General features: G+C 45.0%; 1 protein-coding gene across 2 annotated transcripts in view; it reads left to right on the top strand.

Moving 5' to 3' along the window:
- The window catches only part of btk (Bruton agammaglobulinemia tyrosine kinase), a 158,760-nt gene extending 136,110 nt beyond the window's left edge, over nucleotides 1-22,650 (top strand). Inside the window, exons 11-17 of one of the 2 annotated variants that reach the window (XM_080188160.1) lie at nucleotides 3,361-3,435; nucleotides 13,257-13,428; nucleotides 14,380-14,596; nucleotides 15,800-15,864; nucleotides 16,880-16,998; nucleotides 18,509-18,666; nucleotides 21,850-22,650. In XM_080188160.1, the coding sequence (XP_080044286.1) occupies nucleotides 3,361-3,435; nucleotides 13,257-13,428; nucleotides 14,380-14,596; nucleotides 15,800-15,864; nucleotides 16,880-16,998; nucleotides 18,509-18,666; nucleotides 21,850-21,921 (878 nt within the window). In that variant the 3' untranslated portion in view covers nucleotides 21,922-22,650. The remainder of the gene's footprint in view (nucleotides 1-3,360; nucleotides 3,436-13,256; nucleotides 13,429-14,379; nucleotides 14,597-15,799; nucleotides 15,865-16,879; nucleotides 16,999-18,508; nucleotides 18,667-21,849) is intronic. The other variant, XM_080188159.1, reaches the window with a different exon arrangement.
- The last annotated feature ends 2,543 nt before the right edge of the window (nucleotides 22,651-25,193 follow it).

Genomic DNA, 25,193 nt, shown 5'->3' with positions numbered 1-25,193 from the left:
TTGTCTGGAAGATGTTCCGCAACAAATTAGGTTCATTAGTGTCTGATGTTGGCTATTATGAGTGCAGTCAAGAGCTGCAAAATGGTATTGGTGATATACGCACACACTGTAGGGTGGGTAAATTGTGCTGAGCTGTTATTGGTCCAGGTGTTTGCATGTGCACGATGAATTTTTGCTGAATGTATTCAGAACGAGTAGATTATGACTACAATCGGTGTTAATGCTACATTTCACTTTGGAGCTCAACACGTCAATCATTGCCCTCTCAATTTTGCACTGTCCAGGAGCAGGAAGGCCTTAGCTCCACTTGCTGCACCAGCAGAAACATCAGCAACTTACAACCTGCCCCATTGAGCCTCTCACATGGCTGTTCCACTGCCAATGTGTCAATCGTTGGGAAGGCCAGCTCTGATTACTTCCTCATAATACTCTCCAGCCACAAATCCCTTTCCCGCTCTCAACCTGACTTCCTTCTGTGTCTGCATCTGAATAAGCTCCCATTTCACTTGCATCTGCATTTTCAAACACCCAACCCTGTATTCCTCCATTTACCATAACATTTCTACATCTGCTTAACAACACCCTCACCTTTACCTTTCAATCCCTAGTCCTGAATAAAATTCTCTCTCTATTCATGATTATTCCCCAGCTCTGGCCCTCAACTTCATTCCTTTATGTTCAAGAGACACAAAATTGAAAGGATATTGTTGATGACTACTTTAACCATTCAATGCCAGAATGACTGGTTAGGTCATTTAAATCGCTATTGGTTCCTGTTCTCAGTTGCAACTGTTCATTATTCCAGGAATATTCTGAAATGCAAAGGTAACCCTTGGTTTTCTTTCTTTATTTCAAACTAATTTCTTAAACTCAACTCCTTCCGTCTCCTCCATCCTCACCTCCAAGTGTGAAGAGTTCATGGACTCGTTTGCCAAAAGTCCAGGCCATCCAAACAGCTGCCTCTGTTGTGTCCCTCTCTTCCTCTAACTCACTGAGCCATTAAACATACTTCAATGATCACCCCCTTGCCCTACACCCAACCTCTTACCTTTGTCTAGTTTCTTTCCTACCTCCCCTCATGCCATCTCCAAACTCATGTTTTCCATAAGATCCAATTTCTGCTCTCTCAATCCTATTTCCACTAAACCAATGACTATCTAAATTTCCTTCCTGGTAATATTATTCATGGTTATTCATTCTCAAATCCTGTCCACCACTCCTTCAAGTCTGCCAGGACCAGCTCTGTTTAAAAGCCGAACCTTTGACCCCATCTTCCTTGTAAGGTACCATCCCATCTCCAACCTCCCTTTCCTCTCCAAAGCCCCTGAACAAGTTGTCAAACTTGTTCCCAGCTTTCCCAGAACTCCATGTGATAATTTGTCCAATCAGTCTTTTGCCATTGCCATTATCAAATGATATTGACAAAGGTAAGCTTTCTCCCCTCCTTCTTCTTGACCTGTCTGCAATCTTTTGACACAGTGACCTCCTCCAACATTCTGTCAGCCAGCTGGGTGGGACTGCTCTTCCTGGTTCCATTCGTATCTATCTAACTACAACCAGAGAATTACTGCAATCGTTTTACTTCCTGCTCCCACACATTACGACTGGTGTCTGCCTTTGCAGACTAGAATCCATAGTCCACAGTAACAGAAATCAGAACTTTCACTGCACCACTCACACACCGGGTGACTATTCCCTGTGATTCAATGACAGAAGCTGTTTTCTGGTTTTGTATAAAAACATAAGAAATAGGATCAGGAGTAGGCCATCTAGCCCCTCGAGCCTGCCCTGCTACTCAATAAGATCATGGCTGATCTGATAGTGGGTTCTGTTCCACTTACCCGCCTGCTCCCCATAACCCTTAGTTCCCTTATTGGTTAAAAATCTACCTATCTGTGACTTAAACACATTTAACGAGGTAGCCTGCACTTCTTCATTGGGCAGAGAATTCCAAAGATTCACTACCCTCTGGGAGAAGAAGTTCCTCCTCAACTCTGTTCTAAATTGACTCCCCTGTATTTTGAAGCTATGCCCCTTAGTTCTTGTTTCCATTCTAAATGGAAATAACCTCACTGCTTCTACCCTGTCCAGCCCCTTCATTATCTTATATGTCTCTATAAGATCTCCTCTCAACCTTCTAAACTCCAATGAGTACAGGCCCAGTCTACTCAATCTGTCCTCATAAGCTAACCCCCACATTTCCAGAATCAACCTGGTGGACCTTCTCTGTACCCCCTCCAAAGCTAATATATCCTTTCTTAAATAAGGGGACCAAAATTGTACACAGTAGAATGCAGCCAGAGAGTGGCCATCGCTTCCACATTGGGGCAAATAGACTTCAAGCTGGACTCAAAAGTCCTATGTCAGATTGATCCTGGGCTTCTTCATGTTTCTTAACATTGACCCTGAGCTTCTAGTAGCTTCCCAAAGCACCAAGCATTTTATTGGACACACCCATTGACATTCAAGGCCGTTCTATCAAAGTCCTCTGCAAGAGAAGCCTTGACCGCACCCTCTCTGGGTTGTAATCTGCTCTATATATGTCCTGAGCTGGATTGAGCATTTCTACAGTTAGGCTGCAAATCCGGCCAAAATAAGACCAAAAACTGTGGATGCTGAAGATGGAAAAAAAAAACACCTGTGTCTGTGGAAGGAGAGTTAATGTTTCAAGTCTAATACAACTTCCCTATCCAGCCTTCACTTCACCTTTTCGTGAATTCTGGTGAGGTGGCTTTATATTAAGCATGCATGGGATGCAAACACATGCAAATGGGGTTCCCCACATTATTTGTTGGCAAACTCACCTGCCTTTAACCCTGCCTTGAAAATCGAGAGAACAGGATTCAAAACAGATTTTTGCCTCCTCCCAAATGCAGTGGACCCCACCATCCCCGCCCCCACCAATGTTTCCTGCTGCTGGTGGGTGCAGAAATTTCACTCTGTGCCACTGGAGGACTTCCTTTCCCCTTTGGATGCAACCTGTATCAGGCTCTACATTTTAGCACTCAAAAAGCTCAGAGCTTGCTCTTTCTTGTGTAGTATCTTTCCCAGATCAGACTCTCTCTGACCATGACTTCCATTAGCTGCTCCAGCCACAAGGCACCCCCTGTTGAAGAAGAGCAGTCTTGCTTTAAGCAGCGTGGGCTGGCTTAAACGGGCACTAGCCACTCATGACATTGACCTCCCACTGTTGAGTTCAGCCAATGATCAATGTTGCTAGCACTGGCTACAGCCACAGATCAGCAGCAATCAATAGACAAGAGATAATTGGGCATCTTGATCCCTGAATCAATTTCCATTTAGCTGCCAGTGTATCTTCCAATACTTTATTAACAGATTGCCTTTATTCATTCATTGTAGGGCTTGTTACCAGGTTACGGCATCCAGTATCACAGCAGAGCAAGAAAGCCCCATTGACTGCTGGATTTGGTTACGGTAAGAATTAGTTAATGTATAATTTGGGTATGGTTAAGATTTGGTTACTGTATTGTGTAGAATTTAAAAGAATATACAACACAGAAACAGGACATTCAATCCAATTGAACCATGCTTGTGTTGTACTCCATGCCACACTCCTGCTCATCTAACTGCCAGCATAAGTCTGTAGCTACTTCTGTTTCATATGTTTATCTAGCTTATCCTTGGATCCATCAAGAATAGTTATCTCACCCATTCCCAGTGGTAGCGAGTTCTGCATTCTCAGCGCTTTCTGAGTAAGGAACTTTCCTCTGAATTCTGTATTGGATTTCTTGGTGACTATCTTATATCAATGGTCTCCAGGCTTCCTCAAAAGCAGAAACATTGTCTCTGCATTCAGTCCATCAAAACCTTTAATAATCTTAAATGCCCAGCACCTCTGTTAGATTTACCCCTCACCCTTCTCTTTTCAATGGAATAGCGAGGCAGCCTATTCATCTTCCCCTGCTATTTATAATCTTGTAGTTCTGGTCTCATTGTTGTAAAACTTTCTTGCATCTGCAGTGTCTCCATTCCCTTTCTATAACATAGCAATCAGAATTCTGTGCATCATTCCAAGTGTGGTTTAAACAAGATTTGATATAAGTTTCACATAACTTCTCTACACTTCAAATTTAACACTCTAGAAATAAGCATTAGTAATTGTTTTTTTTATGACCCCATTAATCTTTATTGCTACTTTTAGGTTTTTTTTGTATTTGCATGCTGAGATCCCTTTGTTCCTCTGTCACACTTAGGTTCTATTTTCCATTCAAAGTGGGCTTTTTTCATCTGAAGATGTGTAGATTTAGGTGGATTAGCCATGGTAAATGTGTAGAGTTACGGGGATAGGCAGGGGGAATGGGCCTGGGCAGAGAGTCAGTGCGGATTTAATGAGTCGAATGGCCTCTTCTGCACTGCAGGGATTCTATGAATTCTACGAACTATGAGAATGTTCTGGAACTCAGGACATGGTGGCTGGTCCCTGAATTTGGTTCAACAACCAGTGCGGTTGTTGAATCTTTTTCGACATTGGTTTGAGGTCCTCGATCCAATCTGTATTGCCAGCTTAACTTAAACCTGGTAGACGTCTTTCACATTCTCCTCCAGCAACCAGTTCAAGTGAGATAATCCACCGCACTCCTATTGCTAACGGCCTCTGCTACTTCCACATGAGGACAATGAGGACTGATTCCGCCCTCTCTTCAGAACCTCACCACCTCCAGAACTCCAGGGAAGAATCAGGAAAATTTTTCAACCTCATCTTTCCATGGTTTTGTCTGCAGTATCCTCCACAAGTGGAGTTTCCTGTAGCCATTCAGACTTATCCCAGGGCCCCTGTAAATACAAAGTCTTCATTTATAGAGTAAGAAGTCTCACAACACCAGATTCGAGTTCAACAGATTTATTTGGAATCACAAACTATCAGAGTGCTGCAAGTTGATCAGGTGAGACTCACAACCTGGTGTTGTGAGACCTCTTCCTACGCCCACTCCAGTCCAACGCATCTCCACTTTATTGACACAATGTGGGATACAATCACAGCCACATTCTGAGATTGCTCACAAAACCTGGAGCTGGGAACACAAATGCTGCACCTGAGTTAAAGACTCATGGCAAACCCCACTGACTGAAGAAATGAATCCCAACCTGTGACTGACCTCCCTCTGCTTTCCACTCTGTTAGAGTGAAATTCAATCAGAGAGCCACAAGCAGAAAAGGAGGCCATTTGGTCCATTATGTCTGTGTCAGCTCTTTGAATGAACTATCCAAACGGTCACATCAGCTTCCCAACTTCCTCCCCATCTCTCGGTAAATCATTCCCTTTTCTATTATTATCCCAGTTCTTGATCAACTTCTAGGTGACAGCAGCCAGCACTTGAACTTTTAATGCTGAAGGTTTTTAATCAGACAGATAATTTATTTGTTTTCTTTGAGTCGTTAATCTGCTTGGAGTTATAGTGCGTCCACCGGAAGCTGGTTGGTAAATCTCTCTGCGAGAAATGAACCAATGAAGTTGGTTAGTTTGAATTGATGTTTCCCCAACCACCTCCCCTCTCGCTCCCCCTCCCCACCCCCCCTCCCCACCCCCTTCCCTGTCGCTGCTGAACATACTGCAGGAGACAGTGCACTGGGGGTTATGAGGAAAGATTGAACAAATTGGGGCTGTTTTCCCTTGAAAGATGGCGACTGAGAGGGGATCTAATAGAGATATATAAGATTATGAAGGGTATAGATAGAGTAAACAGAGGTAAGCTATTTCCTATGATAGAGACACACAGTACGAGGGGCCATGGGCTTAAGGTGAGGGGGGAGAGGTATAACACGGATGTTAGAGGGAGGTTTTTCACACAGAGGGTAGTGGGAGTATGGAATGCTCTGCCAAGCAAGGTGGTGGAGGCAGGCACACTGGAGTTGTTTAAGAGTTACTTAGACAGGCACATGAGTGGGTTGGAGATGGGTGGATATAGGAGATTGTTTTAAATAAGGTTCATTAGCATTGGGGCGTCCCTGGTAATGTAAATGGATATGGTATGAGAACAATGTTTTTTCTCTTTTCATTCACAGGTTTTAAGTCGGTCCGCCTTGTTGTCCAACGAGGGGCATACACACGATGGGTCGTACTTGGGCTGCTCTCGATTGTTCGAGATTGGCCTAGTGCTTCATGTCGTTAGTGTACGCTTAAACTGGACCAGATGCTGGGCAAGACGACAGCTCAGTGACTATCACTGTTTGCTGTGCAGACACATGGATTTGGGCCGGTGTCTGTGGGAGTTTGCGCATTCTCCCCGTGCTTGCGTGGGTTTTCTCCGGGTGCTCCGGTTTCCTCCCACACCCCAAAGATGTGCTGTTAGGCTGATTGGCAGTAATAAATTGTCCCTAAATTAGTTTCTCTCAGTGTGGAATGCCATAAACAATAGATAAGGGTCATGGGTGGAGGGGGGGGGACTGGTAGTGTTAAAATGGCAGCGCGGGCTCGTTGGGTCGAAGGGCCTGTTTCCCGGGCTGTTTTTGTTCTTTTGTTTAAAGGAGAGAGGGGGGACCAGTCAGACTATCATGAAGGAAAAGAAGGGAAGAACTTGCCTTTATATAGCATCTTTCACAACCTCAGGACCGTGCAATGCACTTTACACTCAAGAAAGTGCCTTTTGAAGTATCATCACTGCTGTTAGGGAGGAAACAATTAGTGCACAGCAAGCTGCCACAAACTACTATGTGGTAATGATTTAGTTACATTAGTTGGGGGATAAGTAATGGCTAGGACACCATGGATATTCCTATAGCCCCCAATCCCCATCAGAGATATTCCCCAATTTCCCCATTCCCCCAAATCCTCATCATGGAGACCCCCAGTCCCCATCAGGGAGATTACCCAGCCCCACCCCACCATCCCCATCAGAGAGATTCCCCAATCCCCCCGTCCCCGGCAGGGAGATTTCCCAGTCCCCAGCAGGCAGAGACCAGCCCCCCGTCCTTGGCAGGCAGAGTTCCCCACCCCTCCCCGGAAGGCAGTGTCCCTTCCTGTCCCCGGCAGGCAGAGTGTTCCCCCCCCACCCCCTGGCAGGCAGAGTCCCCTGTTCCCTCCTCCCCCTGCTCCCATCAGGGAGATTCCTCAGCTCCTCCCAATTCCCATCTTGCTCTTTTTTCAAATGGCGCTATGGGATTCAGACTGGTCCCTTTAAATTGAGGGAATTTCATTTAATATCTCATCTGAAAGATAGCACCTGTGACAATGCAGCGCTCCCTTAATACTGCATGGCAATGTTAGGCCAGGTTCTGTGGTACAGTCTTGAAAAGTGAATGTTAGTGACATTCAGACGAGATTTTGCCGTTGCTTTCCAGTGGGAAAATGCCGTAATATTGGGTGTAAGCAGCTTGCATGAATAGTGCCAGTTTTCGTGACTGGCGCGATTTTACACACCCAGATTTCCGGCATGTTAGTAATGGGCAAGAGGTTGTTTAATATTGAATATTTAATATTGAAATTTATTTAAATAATGTTTTGCATCTGTTTAGCGTGCCCAGCGTTTAATCATCCGGCCTTGCTTGCCTTTATGGTCTGACTGGGAGAGGTTCTCGCCAGCGAGGAAAACACCTGCTCCCCACGAACAGGGAACGGTTGTGTTGGTCTTGCCGGTGAAACCGGAGGCCATTGATGGGGGGCAACGGCTTGGAGGATAGTGCCGGGGCGAGGGCCTGTGGGTGGGTGGGGCAATGTGGGCAGGGCCTGTGGGGGGAGAGGGCCTGATGCAACTCAGCATGCGATTGGTGGGGGAGGGTGGCAGGGTCACAGTTGGCAGCGGGATCACGATCAGTGGGAGAGGGTGGGGGTCTGCAATTGGCCTGGGTGGCACGATTGGACGGTGGGCATTTCAGGTCACGGGCCTCTGTGATTGCGGGATGGAGGGAACTAGCTGAGGTTGGCTGTAGTAGCAGGAGCCTAACAGCTCTCTCTCTCTTTGTCTGTCAGACCCCTGCTACTGATAATGTGCATATGCCGCATCAGAGCTGTGCATGTGCTGCATACGTGCAATACCTCTCTCTACAGGTGGTCTGGCATGTTAATCCCCACCCACAGCAAGAAACAGACTCACCCAAAATTTTAAAGAAAGTGTGCATAAGATTGGATCTAAAAGCACACCCAAAAAACGCATGTGAAACTCTCCCGGTTTCACGCCCATCCAATACTTAGGAAAAATCTCGTAAAATTCCACTCTCAAACTCTGAGGTGTGGCTGTTACCCACCAAGAAACAGCTAATGGTTGAAGACTCCCTGACAGTGAGACTCCCATCAGAATGGAGAAGATGGACAGCATAGAAAGATCACAAATATGGACACACAGGCCGTGTGGCCAACCACTTTTCTGGCGGGTCTGACTGGGACACGCGCATCTGCGGCCTTGGACGGGGATTTACGCATGTGTCGGGAATGCATGCACATTTCCCAGAGCCGGCAAACAGTCGCCTTTCAGGTCCCGATCGAATCTCCCACCCCGACAGGGAGTTCTTCATTCCCGTGGGGTTCAGACTAGCTCCCCACACTCAGAGAACTAGCGGGAGACCCCATCAAAATGAAAGGGAGGGACATTTGGGTCCCCCAGTGAGTGGGGGTGATGCCCACTGGGCATGGGCACCCTGACTGTCCCAACTTGACACTGCCCAAAGGACAAAGGACCCATGCCCAGAGGGCACCCAGGCACTGCCCACTGGGCATTGAGCAGTGCCAAGTGAGTGCGGGGGCTAGGTGTGATGGATGGAGTTGGGGGGGATCCTGTTGCCACTCTGCATTGGGATCGGTCTGAGGTGGAGGAAGGGCAACGATTGGGGTGGGCCAGGAAGAGGGGGCGGTGGTCTGCCAGGGAGGGTTTGACTCCAGGGGTGGGTGAGTTGGGAGGGTTGGGGGGATTGCCATTACTGGGCAGGTGGGGCCTAGGCATTGGGGCACTCCGGGACAGTGGGGTGGTCAGGGCTGGCCCAGGATTTGTTGTGGGTCCGTGATCGGGCCATGGTGGGGTGGTGGAGGGGCAGCACTGCGGGAATCCCAGGCTGGCCAATGATAGGTACAGTCTGGGGCCACTGCGCATTCATAGAGCTCCAGAACTGTCAGACTCCAGTGCGAATAGGCCCTGCCCCCCAGGCTTTTAATGATATTCATGACTGGGATCTCTTCAGTGCATAGTGTGCGGAGATTCAGGTGAGAAGCAGAACTGTGAGGATTTAGAACAGTTTTCCCACCAATTCAGCAGTTTTGGGAGAATCGCCCCCGCTAGCTTGTGAAATAAAGTGAGGAAGCTGGTCTGTTGTGCGCACAAACGGAGAGACTGCACAGCTCTCCACCAACCCCACTCCTAGCAATAAACACGTCCACTGGGACCTCCTGTAACCCACTTGTCATCCAGTGCTGACTTCCTGTGCAATGTTTTTTTGTTTGACTTGCTGCTTGGTGTGAGTGTTTTTTGTATGCAGTATGGTTTGCTGAGAGGTATGAGAACAGCTCACAGACAGCTGCTATATTGTGCCAATAAACAGCTTCATGTTTCAACCATCACCAACTTCATGAGGAAAATACAAACTTTATCATACCAGCACCTCCACAATCTGTCCCCAGCCAGTGCAGAATTGAGCCAGAAAAAAGAAGAAAAGCTTATACTTATATAGCACCTTTCACAACCTCAACACCTTCCAGAAAGCTTTACAGCCAATGAAGTACTTGTGAAGTACGGTCACATTTGTAATGTAGAAAGCACAGCAGCCAATTGGCTCATAGCAAGATCCCATGAACTGTAATATGATAATGAGCCTTTAGTCACACTATTTGGAGGCTCAGACACTGGTAAAACTCCCTATCCATCTCAAATCGCAGCCAGGGGACCCTTTACATTCATCTTTACATCCTAGAGACAGATCTTCCAACAGTACATCAACACTCAGCCCTGCACTGCAGTGTTGACCTGCATTATGCAGATCTATGACATGGACTAGTACAGGCTGAGGCTATGAGGACACAGCCAAAGGAGCAGTGGGGTTCATTCCAGACTGTTGCAAGAGATTGAGATTTCTGCAGCACAGAGTCCACTGTGACCCTCGTGGGCCAGTGATTCATTTCCCTGTGCTGTGATATTTGTCTTAACCAGCAACAGTGAGTCAGGTTCTTTAATTGGGCTCAGTGCTTTCAGAAGGAATACAATTGACCACAGCTCCTGCCCTGTTCACTAACTGGTCAACTTGCTGGAAATTATGTTTGTGTAAAAATTAAACAATGCGGGAATCTTCTTGTGCACAAATATCCATCTAACCAGTGCTCACATGCTCACAGCATAAAGAAAGATCTTAATCCAAATTCGCCAGCCGGCAGGATTCTCTGGTCCTGTGGGTAGCACACCCTGTCCACAGGTTTCCCGCCAGCATGGGGTGACATCAATGAGAATTCCCATTGATAGAAGTGGGACCAGAGAACCCTGCCCCTAGCAAACTACACACCCCCTCCTGCCAGCAGGAAACACACGGCTGGGAGGCCGGAAAATCTCACTCCCTTATGTTTAGGTAAGATATTCCAAGGGAAGGGCTGAGATCTCACAATGCAGGTAATAGGGCAAGGGCAGGGACCATGCAGTGCAGGCCCCAGGCAAATGGCCGAGGCCTCATAGTGCAGGCCCCAGGGGAAGGACACAGTGAAAGGGCCCGAGGTCCCTCAGTGAAAGAACACAGTGAGAGGGCTGCATGAGAGTTGACAGACAGAAGGGGAATGGCTGAGGTTTCACAGTGCAGGGTACTAGAGAGGGATGATGCCTTATAGTTTTTGAACCCCTGGTCAGTTCAATATATAATTCTAGTTTTGTGTCTGGTAAATGTTTTGGCAGTATGTTACCTGCCCGAGGTGGGGACGCTTGACAATTACACAACATCCAATCCAATCCATTGACCTTTATCAATTAATCTGGAAAATATGAACGTACAAATTAGGAGCAGGAGTAGTCCATTCGGCCCTTCAGCCCTGTTTCACCATTCAATATGCTCTGATTGAGGCCTCAACTCCACAACCCACCCACCTCCAATAATCTTTAACTTGCTTGTTAGTCAAGAATCTATCTACTATTAGGGTCCCAGGTCAGAAACCCCAAGGTATGACCTGAAACCAGACTGGACCCCAGCAACTTTTCTATTTTGGCATAAATTTGAAGAAAGGATGCTTTGCTCCAGAAGTAAATCTGCTGACAAATTAGGAATCTTTTATCAAAGAAAGCTTTATTCATAATGTAGGTTAAATATAACTCCAATAAAATTAAGCAGCTTAGCTCTTAACAATTGAGCAATCTTTAAACATGAAAAGAAACAACTCTAATTTCTAACTTATCATTAGCGCTGCTGCCTCATTAGGGCCAGGGACCCGGGTTCAATTCCAGCCTTGGGTGAGTATCTGTGTGCAGTTTGCATTTTCTCTCTGTGTCTGCGTAGGTTTCCTCTGGGTGTTCCAGTTTCCTCCAGGTGTTCCAGTTTCCTCCCACAGTTCAAAGGTGTGCAGATGTGGTGGATTGGCTGTGATAAATTGTCCCTTAGTGTCCAAAAATGTGTAGATTTGATAGATTGGCCATATTAAAAGTGTGGTGTTATGGCAATAAGGCGGGTGAAAGGATCTGGGTAAGAAACTGTCAGAGAGTCTTTGCAGACTCAATGGGTCAAATGACATCCTTCTGCAATGAGAGGTTTCTATGATTACTTATATGATTTTATTTCGAAAAACGTTCTTCTTACAGACTTAAAACCCATTTTAAATATAGTTAGCAAACTCAAATATACTCGCTATAATGAATGTAAACAACTTGGAGCTTTCAGAAGCTTGCAAAATACTTGTAACTTAAAGCTGAACAGCTAAATTCTCATTCTTTTCTACTAAAGCCTATTTGTTTTTCCTGCAGATCCATGACTGCACATAAACCACAACATCACATGACCCAGTCAATCACTCCAATCTAAAATCTCAGGGGAAGTTAACCAAACAAAGGCCATTAATTCTACTTAACATAACTACTTGCAAGATAGAAATGAATAATTATTCTGCTTTCCCAGCATCTGTGCTGCATTACTCCGAGACACACTGACCTGCATATAGAAAAGGCTGAACTTTAAAACATTCTCTTGAAACATAAAAAGCATAATATATATATTATATACTTATAATTTGCACACTTCCATCACACTACTTCTGCAATAAAAAAAATCACTGACCCCACAGCACCCTCTCTGGGGAACAGAGGCACTAAGATTTATGACTCTGAAAAAGAATTCTCTTCATCTGAGTCTTAAATGGGAGAACTCTTGTTTTTAAACTGTATCACCTAATTCTACTCTCTTCCAGAAGTGGAAATCCTTGCAAACTAGCAGACCTCATTTATAATATAGAGACTAACAGGTCTTGTTTATAAAATAGGAAGTAACAGGCCCTGTTTATAATATAAGGAATAGCTGCCTCATATCTATACATAGAATAGCATTTCCCTAAGAATAGGAAGCTTGTAGCGGAAATCATGTTAGTGAAATGTTTAGTGTAATGCAGCTCATTGTTTTGCAACCTGATTTTTGTTTTAATTCTCACTCGGCAATGTGGTTTTTGATGTTGTTGTAGGTAAAATACTACCTCTGAGACAGTGAGTCAAAATACAGTGGTTTTTATTACAAAACTCTGGCGTCTTATTCCAGAATTTTGGGAGAAACTGGTTCCTTACCAGACTTCTCATAGAACACAAACACAAATGGGTATTTATACACTATGAGCTCCAGCAGGAATCACGATTCAAAGTTTCAATTCCTGCCAGACTTCCAGTTCTTCCTTCCTGGGTTGTGATGCAACCCCAGAGTTAATCAGGAATTACAGTCCTGCAGTCAGGACACAGCAAATTCCTTCTGCAGCAGTACCGGCATCCCTGTCTTTGAAGTTACTGGTGCGATCGCGGCTGTCCCAGCAGGACTCTTCCTGTTAGGAACCGGTATTATGATCTGCCATCAGCAGCTGTCAAAAGCCGGTATCGTAAACTACCATTTATGTAACGATTCCCACTAATACAAATAGGTAAGATTTACAAAGTCTACAAAATAACAGTCACATTTAACTATCAGCTGTTATAAAAATGAGAGTTGAAGTATGTGAAACATGAAGAAATAAGTTATATTACTTCCAGGAACAGTATAAGCAGTATAAGCTTGAGAAGATCACTCATGATGAAGGGTAATGTTTGTGACATATTCTCGGTACAAAATCCATTAACCCTTTGCCTACTTCAATGTTTTCGCTTTTTTGTCAGGTGCCTGGGAGATCAATCCTGTGGACTTAACATTTTTGAGGGAGCTGGGGAATGGTCAGTTTGGTGTTGTGAAACATGGCAAATGGCGGGGACAGTATGAGGTGGCCATCAAAATGATCAAAGAGGGTTCCATGTCTGAGGATGACTTCATTGATGAGGCTGAAACAATGATGTGAGTAAAATATATCAGGAAAACAATGAAATGTGAGACTCTAAGCTGTCAATATGTCAGCTTAGGATAGCTACTATACTGACGTAAGGAATGTCCAATAGGCGATGTAAAAAGTGTTTTGTCCCCATCAAACACTCTCAGGACAGGTACAACACAGGGTAAGATACAGAGTAAAGCTCTCTCTACACAGTGGCACAGGGGTTAGCACTACTGCCTCACAGTGCCAGGGACCATGGTTCAATTCCTGGTTTGGGTCATTGTCTATTTGAAGTTTTGCACATTCTCCCCATGTCTACATGGGTTTCCTCCAGGGGCTCTGGTTTTCTCCCACAGTCCAAAGATTTGGGGGTTAGGTGGATTGGCCATGCTAAATTATCCCTTAGTGTCAGAGGAACTAGCAGGGTAAATACATGGTGCTATGGGGATCGGGCCTGGGTGGGTGTGTAGTCAGTGCAGACACGAGGGGCCAAATGGCCTCCTTCTGTCCTGTAGGGATTCTATGATTCTACATTATCCCCATCAACCAACCCAGGACAGATACAGCACCAGGTTAGACACAGAATAAATCTCTCTGTACATACTCTATATCTAATCTTGTACTGTACTTGTCCTGGGAGTGTTGAGCGTAGAGGGAGCTTTACTCTGTATCTAATTCTATGCAGTAAGAAGTCTCACAACACCGGGTTAAAGTCCAACAGGTTTATTTGGTAGTAAACGCCACAAGCTTTTGGGGTTTGCCCCTTCATCAGGTGAGTGGGAGTTTTGATCACATTCTATAATTCTATGCATAATTCTATGGTGGGAGTGTTTGACGGGGTCTTCAATTTATTTGCACTAATACCTCTGCGCATGTTTAATTGTATGTAAAGTGCTGTAAAGTATAAATAATCATGGGCCAGGTGTCACCTGACCTGGTATGTGATCTCTTGCTCTGTGTCTGTGTTTCATTAGGAAGTTGAAACATGCCAAGTTAGTGCAGTTATACGGCGTCTGCACAAAACAAAGGCCGATCTATATCGTCACCGAGTTTATGTCAAATGGTTGCCTGTTGGATTACCTGAAGAAATATGGGAGAAAACTTAGCAGTTTACAACTGCTGGAGATGACAAAGGATGTGTGTGAAGCTATGGCATACCTGGAGTCACATAGATTCTTGCACAGAGACCTGGTAAGGATAGAGAGATCGGTATCCTGTTACACTGCACACTATGATCATCAAGTCCTGCCTTCATCCAGTACCGCACTGTGACTGTGACTCTGACATCTGGTGAAGCCACAAGAAGCCAAATATCTATTAGTACACACCCAGGACCCAACAGAGTCACACTGATTCAGAAACAGAACCATAGCTGGGAAAATCACAAAGTAAATACCAGCCAATATTGTGTATTTTCTTTATTCTTTCATGGTTGTGGGCATTCCTGGCAAGTGCCAGCATTTGTTGCCCATCCCTAATTGTCATTGAACTGAATGCCGTGTTAGGCGGCCAATTAAGAGTTAATCATCTTGCTGTGGATTTGGACCCACTGTGGCAGATTTCCTTCCTGAAAGGACATACTGAACCAGATGGGCTTTTATGACAATAGTTTCATTGTCATCCATTAGATTTTTATTGAATTAAAATTCTACCATCTACTGTGGTGGGATTCGAACCTAGGTCTCCAGAGTCTTACCCTAGATCCCTAATCCAGTGACAATACCATAACACCACTGCTTCCCTAGTTATAATTATTGACCAACATACCTGGTGGAACTTTGTGAAGTGTTAGCTTGCTATAAATGAATAATAAACTTTTTAATGTCTTAGCTTCTTTTTAAGATGCAGATCAGTGACTGTCTGAAGGGGAAGAAGTAAAGTGTGGTTGAGGTCCACTAGGTCCTGATAGTGGTGGTCAGTGGCTTTGTTGTTCCATTGTGGTGGAGACAGAACAATCTGAACTCAGCAGAGACACAGTTGTAGAGAAGCTGGACCTCAACTGGTCAATGACAAATACATTTTATTATAGACAAATTGAAGATTCTTCATATTGGAAATAACAATCGGAGTGTCCCGTGTGCGTTGGCTAACCATCTGGAATACTGGGCCAGGCCTCTGGATTCCTATAGGCCAGGCTACGAGAGGCCATGAGGACTCTGGGTTATTAGGACAGGTCCCAGATTACTAAATTGGGTCTCTGGATTACAAACCCCAGAAAGAAAAAACAGTAAAGTGGAGAAATAGAGTGCTGGTTCAATCTGTTTTCTTTCCTTCTGGGACATGGCTCTTAATTACTAGGCCAGGACTCTGCAGTGATCAGTTGCAGGAACACGTTTGATTAACTGTCAGCGCTCAGATTTCTGACCCATTCCGTTTCCTCTTTTATCACCTCAGGCTGCCAGGAACTGCTTGGTTGATGAGTCAGGGACTGTGAAGGTATCGGACTTTGGTCTAAGCAGGTGAGAAGTAATTTATGTTGAGACTGTTTAATTCCAATAGGATTGTTTTGGAATTGATCACCTGCAATGGCCAGAGTGAAACAGCGTCCAATTCACCTTGGGGAGGATTGGTTCATTCCTGACTTGTGTTGGTGTGTGGGGGTGTGTGTGTCTTGGTGTGGGGGCATGTGTGCCTTGGTGTGGGATGTGGGGAGGAATGTGTGTGTTGGTGTGGGGGAGTGTGTTAGGGGTGTGTTGATGTGAGGGGAGTGTGGGGGTATATGTGCTGGTGTTGGGGGGGGGTTGTATCACAGGGGTGCATGTTGGTGTCGGGGGTTTATGTTGGTGTATTACACACACACACACACACACACTTACGAAGATTGGATAGATATTTGAGGCATTATAAACTCTTTGCAGGGACTCTAGTTGACACTCCAGTGCAATGCTGAGCAACTGCCACACTGTTGGAAATGGCATATTTCAAATGAAATATTAAACTGAATGCCCTTCTAATCTTTGTCGGTAATAAATGCCATTGGACTGTTTGAAGTAAAGCAAGGGTGCCATCCTTAGCTTCCAGGCCGATATTTATCTCTCAGTTAACATCAGTAAAAGATTATTTGGCCATTATCACATCCTCTTTGTGGGATCTTGCTGTGTGGAAATTGACTGCCTCATCTTCTTGTACTTCATTGGCTGTAAAGTACAGCATGACATTGTGAACGGTGCTACACTCATGTGATGTGGAGATGTCAGCGTTGGATTGAGATGGGCACAGTGAGAAGTCTCACAACACCAGGTTAAAGTCCAGCACATTTATATGGTGTCACGAGCTTTCAGAGCGCTGCTCCTTCATCACCTGATGAAGGGGCAGCACTCCGATAGCTTGTGACACCAAATAAACCTGTTGACTTTAACCTGGTGTTATGAGATTTCTTACTATATTCATGTGTGTGAGGTCTATTTATACTGTTGGTATGTGCAAGTGAAAACTGCAGCCTGAATCCCAGGTTGAAGGTACTATTTCTATTAGGTATGTCCTTGATGATGAATACACGAGTTCACAAGGTTCAAAGTTCCCTGTGCGATGGTCTCCTCCCGAAGTTCTCAACTTTGCCCGATTTAGCAGCAAGTCTGACGTATGGGCCTTTGGTGAGTACACAACCTCTTTGGGCAGCACTGCTGTAAACCCTGTGCTAATATCGAGACAATCAGCACTGTTAGGACTGGAGTGAGGTGCTGGGCATTCATACTTTGCGTTGTGGTTTCAGCAAAATGGCTCCAGTTTATATTGAACATTCAATTGGCGAGAAACTGGGTTCAGTACCACCTGTTGTATGGCTGATTTTGATTTGATTTATTATTGTCACGTGTATTAGTATGCAATGAAAAGTATTGTTTCTTGCACGCTTTAGAGACAAAGCATATCGTTCATAGAGAAGGAAATGAGAAAGTGCAGAATGTGGCATTACAGTCAAAGGTGGGTGTAGAGAAAGATCAACTTAATGCAAGGTAGGTCCATTCAAAAGTCTGGCAGCAGAGAAGAAGCTGTAACATCTGCACTCTCTTCTTTCCTTTTTGAATGGTATGCTTTATCTGCACACAAGAAATGATACTTTTCAATGTATACCAATACATGTGACAGTAACAAATCAAATCAAATCAGTAGCATAGTGGCATTATTGGCACAGTCTGACCCTGTGCAGGAACAGGAACAGTCTGAACCTGCATGGCAAAAGTCTGACCCTGTGGGCAATAAGATGGGAATAGACCGGTTGGGATATTATTAGCAATAATTGGAAAAAAAAAGCAGATTATGCAGCAGCTGTACAGAACCTTAGTTGGAGCTCATTTAGAATATTGTGTACAATTCTGGTCGCCACACTACCAGAAGGATGTGGATGCCTTGGAGAGGGCACAGAAAATGTTTGCAAGGATATTGCCTGGTCTTAAGGATATTAGCTATGAAGACAGGTTGGATAAACTCGGTATGTTCTCACTGGAATGACAGAGATTGAGGGGTGACCTGTTAGAGGTTTACAAGATTGAGTGGCCTGGACAGAGTGGATAGTCAGATGCTCTTTCCCAGGGTAGAAAAGTTAAGTACTTGGGGACATAGGTTTAAGGCGCATGGGGAAAAGTTTACAGGAGATGTGCGAAGCAAGTTTTTTACACACAGGGGGTGGTGAATGTTTGGAATACACTGCCAGGGAGATGGTGGGAGCATGTATGATAGCAGCATTTAAGGAGCAAGTAGATGAATACATGAATAGGATGGGAATGGAAGGTATGGATTCCGTAAGTGCATACAGTTTTAGGTTAGGCAGGCATCATGATTGGTGCAGGCTTGGAAGGATGAAGGGCCTGTTTTTATGCTGTACTTTTCTTTGTTCTTCTTTATGTTAAATGATGCAGGGAGTGAGGGCAAGTGTGGGATGAGTCCAGTTGGCTTATGTGGTGAGGTTCACTGATTCAGGCTTGACAGGCTGAAACATACTTTTTGTAATATTGGTTGAAAGAGAAGTGACATGAGGCAAAAAGACAAATTCAAATGGGCACTGGACCAAACTGAACGAGGGAAGAGGGATGTGTTTTTTGAGTTGTCACTAGTTTTATTGATGGTGATTCTTGCTGTATTTATTTGTGTTACTCCTTGCCACAGGGGTCTTAATGTGGGAAACCTTTGCTTTGGGGAAAACCCCCTACGAGAGATTCAACAATACAGATGTAGTGGATCATATACTCCAGGGTCGCCGCCTGTATAGACCCCAGCAGGCCTCCGAGAATGTCTACAACATCATGTATAGCTGCTGGGAGGATGTAAGTCTTATATTTTTATCATCTAACTGCTCAGAAAGGAACTTTGATGATCTACAGAGTATCCTAAAACCATCCTATTGTCTGCTGTAGCTCAGATAGAGTACTCTCAGTTCTGAGTTAGAGGCCGTGAGTTTATGTTATATTCCTTGTGACTTGACTACAGAAACCTTGCTGGCACTCTGACTGAAGTACGGAGGGAGCACTGTACTGTTAGAGGAACTGCATTTTGGATGTTACTTGAAACCTCAGCCCTTTCAGGTTGATGTAAAGAGCCATTAGTACTCTTTGTCCCACAACCAACACCATCTATTCATTGACATATTGCTATTTTTGGGATCTTGCTGTGCACACATTGGCTGCTGTATTTCCTAAATTACAACAGTGACTGTACTTCAAAAGTATTTCACTAGCTTCAACAGTCTTCCTGAGGTTCTGAGGTAAAGCAAGGTGCTACAGAAATGCAAAGCTTGTTTTCCTTGTCACTGACAGTTGCAGTTGAATGGATCTAGTTTCAACCCTTCATAGGTTGTGGGGTGGTGGCCTGATTCTTCCAATGCTACTGTGAGGCTCAGCAGAAAAGTCACCCAGAATTCCTTCTCTTGGTCATGGGGTTCCCTGCACCTCCTCAGCTGAATGGCCAAACAAGCTACACTCCAGCTGGTAATGAATGACTGCTTGGGTGAGGTAGGGGTGATGGTGGGACCGCTACTTCCCAGTCAGAGTCTTTGAGACAAAAAGAGATGAAGGCAAGGGATTGTCTTTCTTTTCCCTGCTGCTGGATGGGTAGGCTAACATGGGAGGCTTAGGTTGAATGGACAGAGGGTGAGCTGCCTTTGGTGAGGAAACGGGGAGTGGCTCCATCCTCCTCCCCACTTTTTTTTCTCCTCCCCTTTTCTCCCCCTAAGATAGTTCTCAACCCTCTTCCTCTACCATCTCTCTCTTCCTCAACCATCTGAATCTGCCTCAACCCTCTCTTCCACTACTACCCTCCTCCCTCTTCTTTGATTTTCTCCCTCATCCCTCTTTTTGACTCTCCATCATCCCTCTTCCTCGATCTTCTCCCTCATCCTTCACCCTCTCCCTCTTACAAACTTGTTTCCCTGACTTTCTGTTCTCCTTTCTTCCTCTTCCACTTTCTCCCCATTAGGCTGTTTTCCACATCCTGCCCTTTCCCTCACGCTGTCTCTCTCCATCTCTCCTGCTCCCGGTCCCCCACTCCCTGTTTCCAGTCTTCATCCTCACATTCCCATGTGCTCAATAAAGCAAACAGAACAGTAAAAATGTCAAAGAGATGATAAAGTAGATAGTCTTTTGCTAATTGATATTTGAAGGATATTTTTAAAAATCTATAATTAATGATAGAGTGACTAAAATCCTGAAAACATTCAGCTTATCAGAGTCAGCATGGATTTGTCAGTTGTAATTTGGTCATGGCTGATGAAGATGATTACGTTTTTTGAAGAGGTAACTAAAGTATTCGACAGGTGAATGTATTGATACGAAAGGTATTTGCTAAGTCCGTTGGAAAAGACTGTTAATTGAAATTGGAGCTCATAGAATTGAAGGCAAATTATTAACCTGGCAAATAAATTAGGTGTGAATGGAGGCAATAATTGAATAATTTTAATATTTTACTGGAATTTGGGCATCACTGGCTAGGCCAACATTTATTGTCCATCCCTAGTTGCCCTTGGGAAGGTGGTGGTGAGCTGTTTTCTTGAACTGTTGCAGTCCCTGAGGTGTAGATACAACCACAGGGCTGTTAGGGAGGCAGATCCAGGGTTTTGACCTAGTAATAGTGAAGGAATGTCGATGTATTTCCGAGTCAGGACAGTAAGTGACTTGGAGAGGAACTTACAGTGTTGGGGCCTTGAAAGAAAGCCACACAGCAGCATTATGTACATAGCATTACACAGAGATATTGATAGATTAAGTGAATGGGTAAAAATGTGACAAAAGGATTTCAATGTGAACAAAGGTAAAGTTATCTAATTTAGAACTGAACAGGATAGGACAGGCTATGTTCTACATGTGGAAAAGCTGGAAACAATGGAGGTCTAAAGAGGCTTGGGGGGTCCAGGTACACACATCATCAAAATGCCATGAACATAAAAAATAATCTAAAAGTCTTTTATCGAGGTTAAAAACCATGACCACAATTCTCCCAAAAAAATTCTAAGTGCTGAATTCGGAGAAAACTGCATGTGCACTAGCCCCTATCTGTTAGCCTGCAGTTTACTGGCCAGCTTGTTCCAGCCCAGGACCCCTGCAGTGCTGTTCCTCCTCACACCCTCACGGCCTGATCGCAACCTCACGAGCATTCCCAGGCCAGCCCCGAGCACCCTGCCCCACCCCCCCCCCAATCCAGGAGCGCCCTGATCTTCAGCTGCCCCCCCCCACCCCGAGCACCCTGATCGCTGGCCTCTTTCCAGTCCAACCAATCCCCATGCAAAGGGTCAGTGGGACCCCTCAACCCTAGGATCATCTCTAGGCCCTTTCCCCCAGCTGGCCCACCCCCTTGATAGTGCCTGAAGCCTGATGGGCAGTGCCAAGGTGCTCCCATGGACATGGGCACTTTGCCCCTTGGCAGTGCCAGGGGACACAGGTTGGCTTTGCCAGGGAAATTGTTTTTCCCGACAATTGACAATAGTTTCATGGTCATCATTCTTAATTCCAGATAGTTCTAATTAATTCAAATTTCCCCATCTGCAATGGTGGAATTCGAACCCAGGTCCCCAGAACTTTAGCTGAGTTTCTGGATTAATCGTCTAGCGATAATACAACTAAGCAATCACCTCCCTCCTCACTGTTCCTTTAAATTAATTGAATGAAGATGGGAGCTAAACATGGGGATTAACCATTGTGAATTTAAGTAGTGGATTCAATGGAGATGAGGGTGTGACATTACCTAGAGAACTTTGCAGAGGCTGAGCATACAGCCAAGAGCCTTCAGTAACCCTGACAGCACAGCTTGAAAAGAAGTTATTCCTGGGATGGGAGCATTAATGGCAAGGCACTAATAATTTCCATTCCTGTAGCTGCACCTTGCTTGACTATAGTTGGGAGGTTCTATAGTTGCTGTCTGATTAACATGAATCCCACTGCTTTCCATTGAGTAATACTGTATTCTTTCTTGGGATGATTTTGTGTTGTTCCTGATTAACTCTTTGATCTCTGTTGCAGAAAGCAGATAATCGCCCATCTTTCAGCTTGCTGCTGAGCAGTATCCAGGAGCTGGTAGAAGATGACAGCTAGGGGATGTGAGGGGATTCTCCACTGTCTCAGCCAGAGTTCCTCTGGCATTTTCCCTCTTTGCCAGTGAAATGTGTTTACCCTTTTGCTGTTTTATTACTGTGCAATGTGTAAATCTTTTTAAACTGGATCATATCCACACATACAATAACACAACACAGCCACACACATACTTTATTTACCCAGAGGGTGGTGACAGTCTGCCTGGGAACGTGTACAGGCAGGTTGCCTCACATCCTGTAAAGTACCTGGATGAGCACTTGGCACATCATAACATTCAGGACTATGGACCAAGTCCTGAAAGATGGAAGGTCAGTTGTTTCTAATGTGTTGGTGCAGCCTCAATGGGCTGAAGGGCCTCTTCTGCGCTGTGTGATTCTACGATTCTAAATAGAGACAAGCACACACGTACACTGACATACAGACAGGACAAAATAAATCTTTGATTCTGATTTAAAAGAGTGAGAAATGTGTTCTTTGTGTGTAAGTAACCAGTATGACTGGAGCAGGCAAAACAATGAAGAAAAAACAGAAACCAGATATTTCCAAAGTCATGATCAGGAGCTACAGGGGTAAGAAATCTGATCTGTTAGTATAAAATAGAACTCTGGAATACCAGCTGGAACCAAGACAATAGGCTAAGCTGGGAGATCAAGAGATCTGGAATTCCAAAGAAATGATGTGGAGATGCCAGCGTTGGACTGGGGTAAACACAGTAAGAAGGCTGTCAAAACCAGGCTAAAGCCCAACAGGTTTATTTAGAAGCAAAAGCCACTAACGTTCGGAGCGCCTCGTCAGGTAAGTGGGCGTTCTCTTCGCAAACGGAGCACCTAAAGACACAACTCAATTTACAAAATAATGGCTGGAATGTGAGTCTTTACAGGTAGACAATGTAAGTGGACAGAGCATTAAGCACAAGTTAAAAATATATGTATTGTCTCCAGATAGGACACTTAGTGAGATTTTGCAAGCCCAGGCAAGTCATGAGGGTTACAGATAGTGTGACATGAACCCAAGATCCTGGTTGAGGCCATCCTCATATGTGCGAAACTTGGCTATCAGACTTTGCTCCACAACTCTGCGTTGTTGTGTGTCGTGAAGGCTGCCCTGGAGAACGTTTACCCAAAGATCAGAGGCCAATCAGAGGCCCGTGACCGCTGAAGTATTCCCCATAAGAAAGAGGACATTCTAACTGGTGATTGTTGAGCAATGTTCATTCATCCATTGTCATAGCATCTGTATGGTCTCCCATGCCTCGGGACATCCTTTTCTGCAGCGTATCAGGTAGCCAATGTTGGCTGAGTTGCAAGAGTATGTACCATGTACCTGGTGGAAGGTGTTCTCACATGAGATGATGGCATCTGTGTCGATGATCCGGCACGCCTTGCAGCAGTTGCTGTGGCAGAGTTGTGTGGGGTTGTGGTCACTGTTCTCCTGAAGGCTGGGTAGTTTGCTGCGGTCAATGATCTGTTTGGGGTTGTGCAGTTGTTTGAAGGCAAGAAGTGGGGGTGTGGGGATGGCCTTGGTGAGATGTTTGTCTTCATCAATGACGTGTTAAAGATTCTGGAGAAGATGTCGTAGCTTCTCCGCTCCAGAGACGTACTGGATGATAAAGGATACCCTGTCCGCTGTGTGTCCTGTGTTTGTCTTCTGAGGAGGTTGGTGAGTTTTTCACTGTTGTGTCGGAACTGTCGATCGATAAATCAAGTGCCACATCCTGTTCTTATGAGAGCATCTTTCAGCGTCTGGAGGTGTCTGTAGCGATCCTTCTAATCTGAGCAGATCCTGTGTATACAGAGGGCTTGTCCATAGGAGACAATGTGTTTAGGTTGAAAGCTGGAAAAGTGGACATCGCGAGGTTATCTGTAGGCTTGCGGTACAGTGAAGTGCTGAGGTGACTGTCCTTGATGGAGATGCGTGTGTCCAAGAATGCAACTGATTCTGGAGAGTAGCCCAAAGTGAGTCTGATGGTGTGATGGAACTTGTTGATGTCATAATATAGTTGTTTCAGTGATTGTTCACCATGAGTCCAAAGGAAGAAAATGTCATCCACGTATCTAGATACAATCACTGAAACAACTATATGATGACATCAACAGGTTCCATCCCACCATTAGATTCACCTTGGACTACTCTCCGGAATCAACTGCATTCTTGGACACACGCAACTCCATCAAGGACAGTCACCTCAGCCCCTCACTGTATCGCAGCCCACAGAAAGCCTCACGATGCTCAACTTCTCCAGCTTCCACCCTAAACACGTTGTCCCCTACAGATAAGCCCTCCGTATACAAGGAAAGGATGTCTCGAAGCATAGTACATTGGGGAGACCCTACAGACACTACAACAACGGATGAACAAACAGTGCTCAACAATCACCTGGCAAGAGTGTTCTCTTCCTGTTGGGGAACACTTCAGCGGTCACAGGCATTCAGCCTCTGATCTTTGGGTAAGCATTCTCCAAGGTGGCCTTCATGACACATGACAACACAGAGTCGCTGAGCAGAAACTGATAGCGAAGTTCTGCACACGAGGACAGCTTCAACAGGAATCATGTGTTCATGTCACACTATCTGTAACCGCCATAACGTCTTGCCTGGGCTTGCAAAGTCTCACTAACTGTCCTGGCTGGAGACAATACACATCCCTTTAACCTTGCTTAACACTTTCTCCACTCACATTGTCTGTACCTTTAAGACTTGATTACCTGTAAAGACTCGCATTCCAACCATTATTTGTAAATTGAGTTTGTGTCTTTCTATGCCCTGTTTGTGGACAGAACTCCAAATTACCTGACGAAGGAGCAGCGCTCCGAAAGCTAGTGGCTTTTCCTACCAAATAAACCTGTTGGACTTTAACCTGGTGTTGAGAGACTTCTTACTGTACTCCAAAAACAATCCAGAAACACCAGGAATATCCTGGTTATAAACACAACTGATAGTATGGAAAGCAGTCTGGGACTAAGTGCACATTGCAGGATGTTCCAAATAGACTGTAAAATCCTGGCGTGCCCTGAACCAGACTGTTGGGTACTGGACCATTCTGTATTTATGTATGTCTGAATTGTGAGTGGAGTGGAATTCTGGGTGGACATTTCTTCAGTTCTCTTTCTGAGGATGGGTCTGACACAACCTAACACCAAATAGTAGGGCAAGACGGCAAGTCCTAAATCCACGCCACATGGCCCAGAACAGGGATTAAACGTTGTGCTCCAGGCCAACTGTGCCACAGCTTGCTGTAGGTTTCAAACAGTGTGCTGAGGAAGATGAAGAAAA

This window comes from Carcharhinus amblyrhynchos, chromosome 4 (genome assembly GCF_965287045.1).
Source record: "Carcharhinus amblyrhynchos chromosome 4, sCarAmb.v2.hapA, whole genome shotgun sequence".
NCBI lineage: Eukaryota > Metazoa > Chordata > Chondrichthyes > Carcharhiniformes > Carcharhinidae > Carcharhinus > Carcharhinus amblyrhynchos.
Note: the sequence above shows the minus strand (reverse complement) of the source record. Positions and strands in the feature narration are given on the sequence as shown.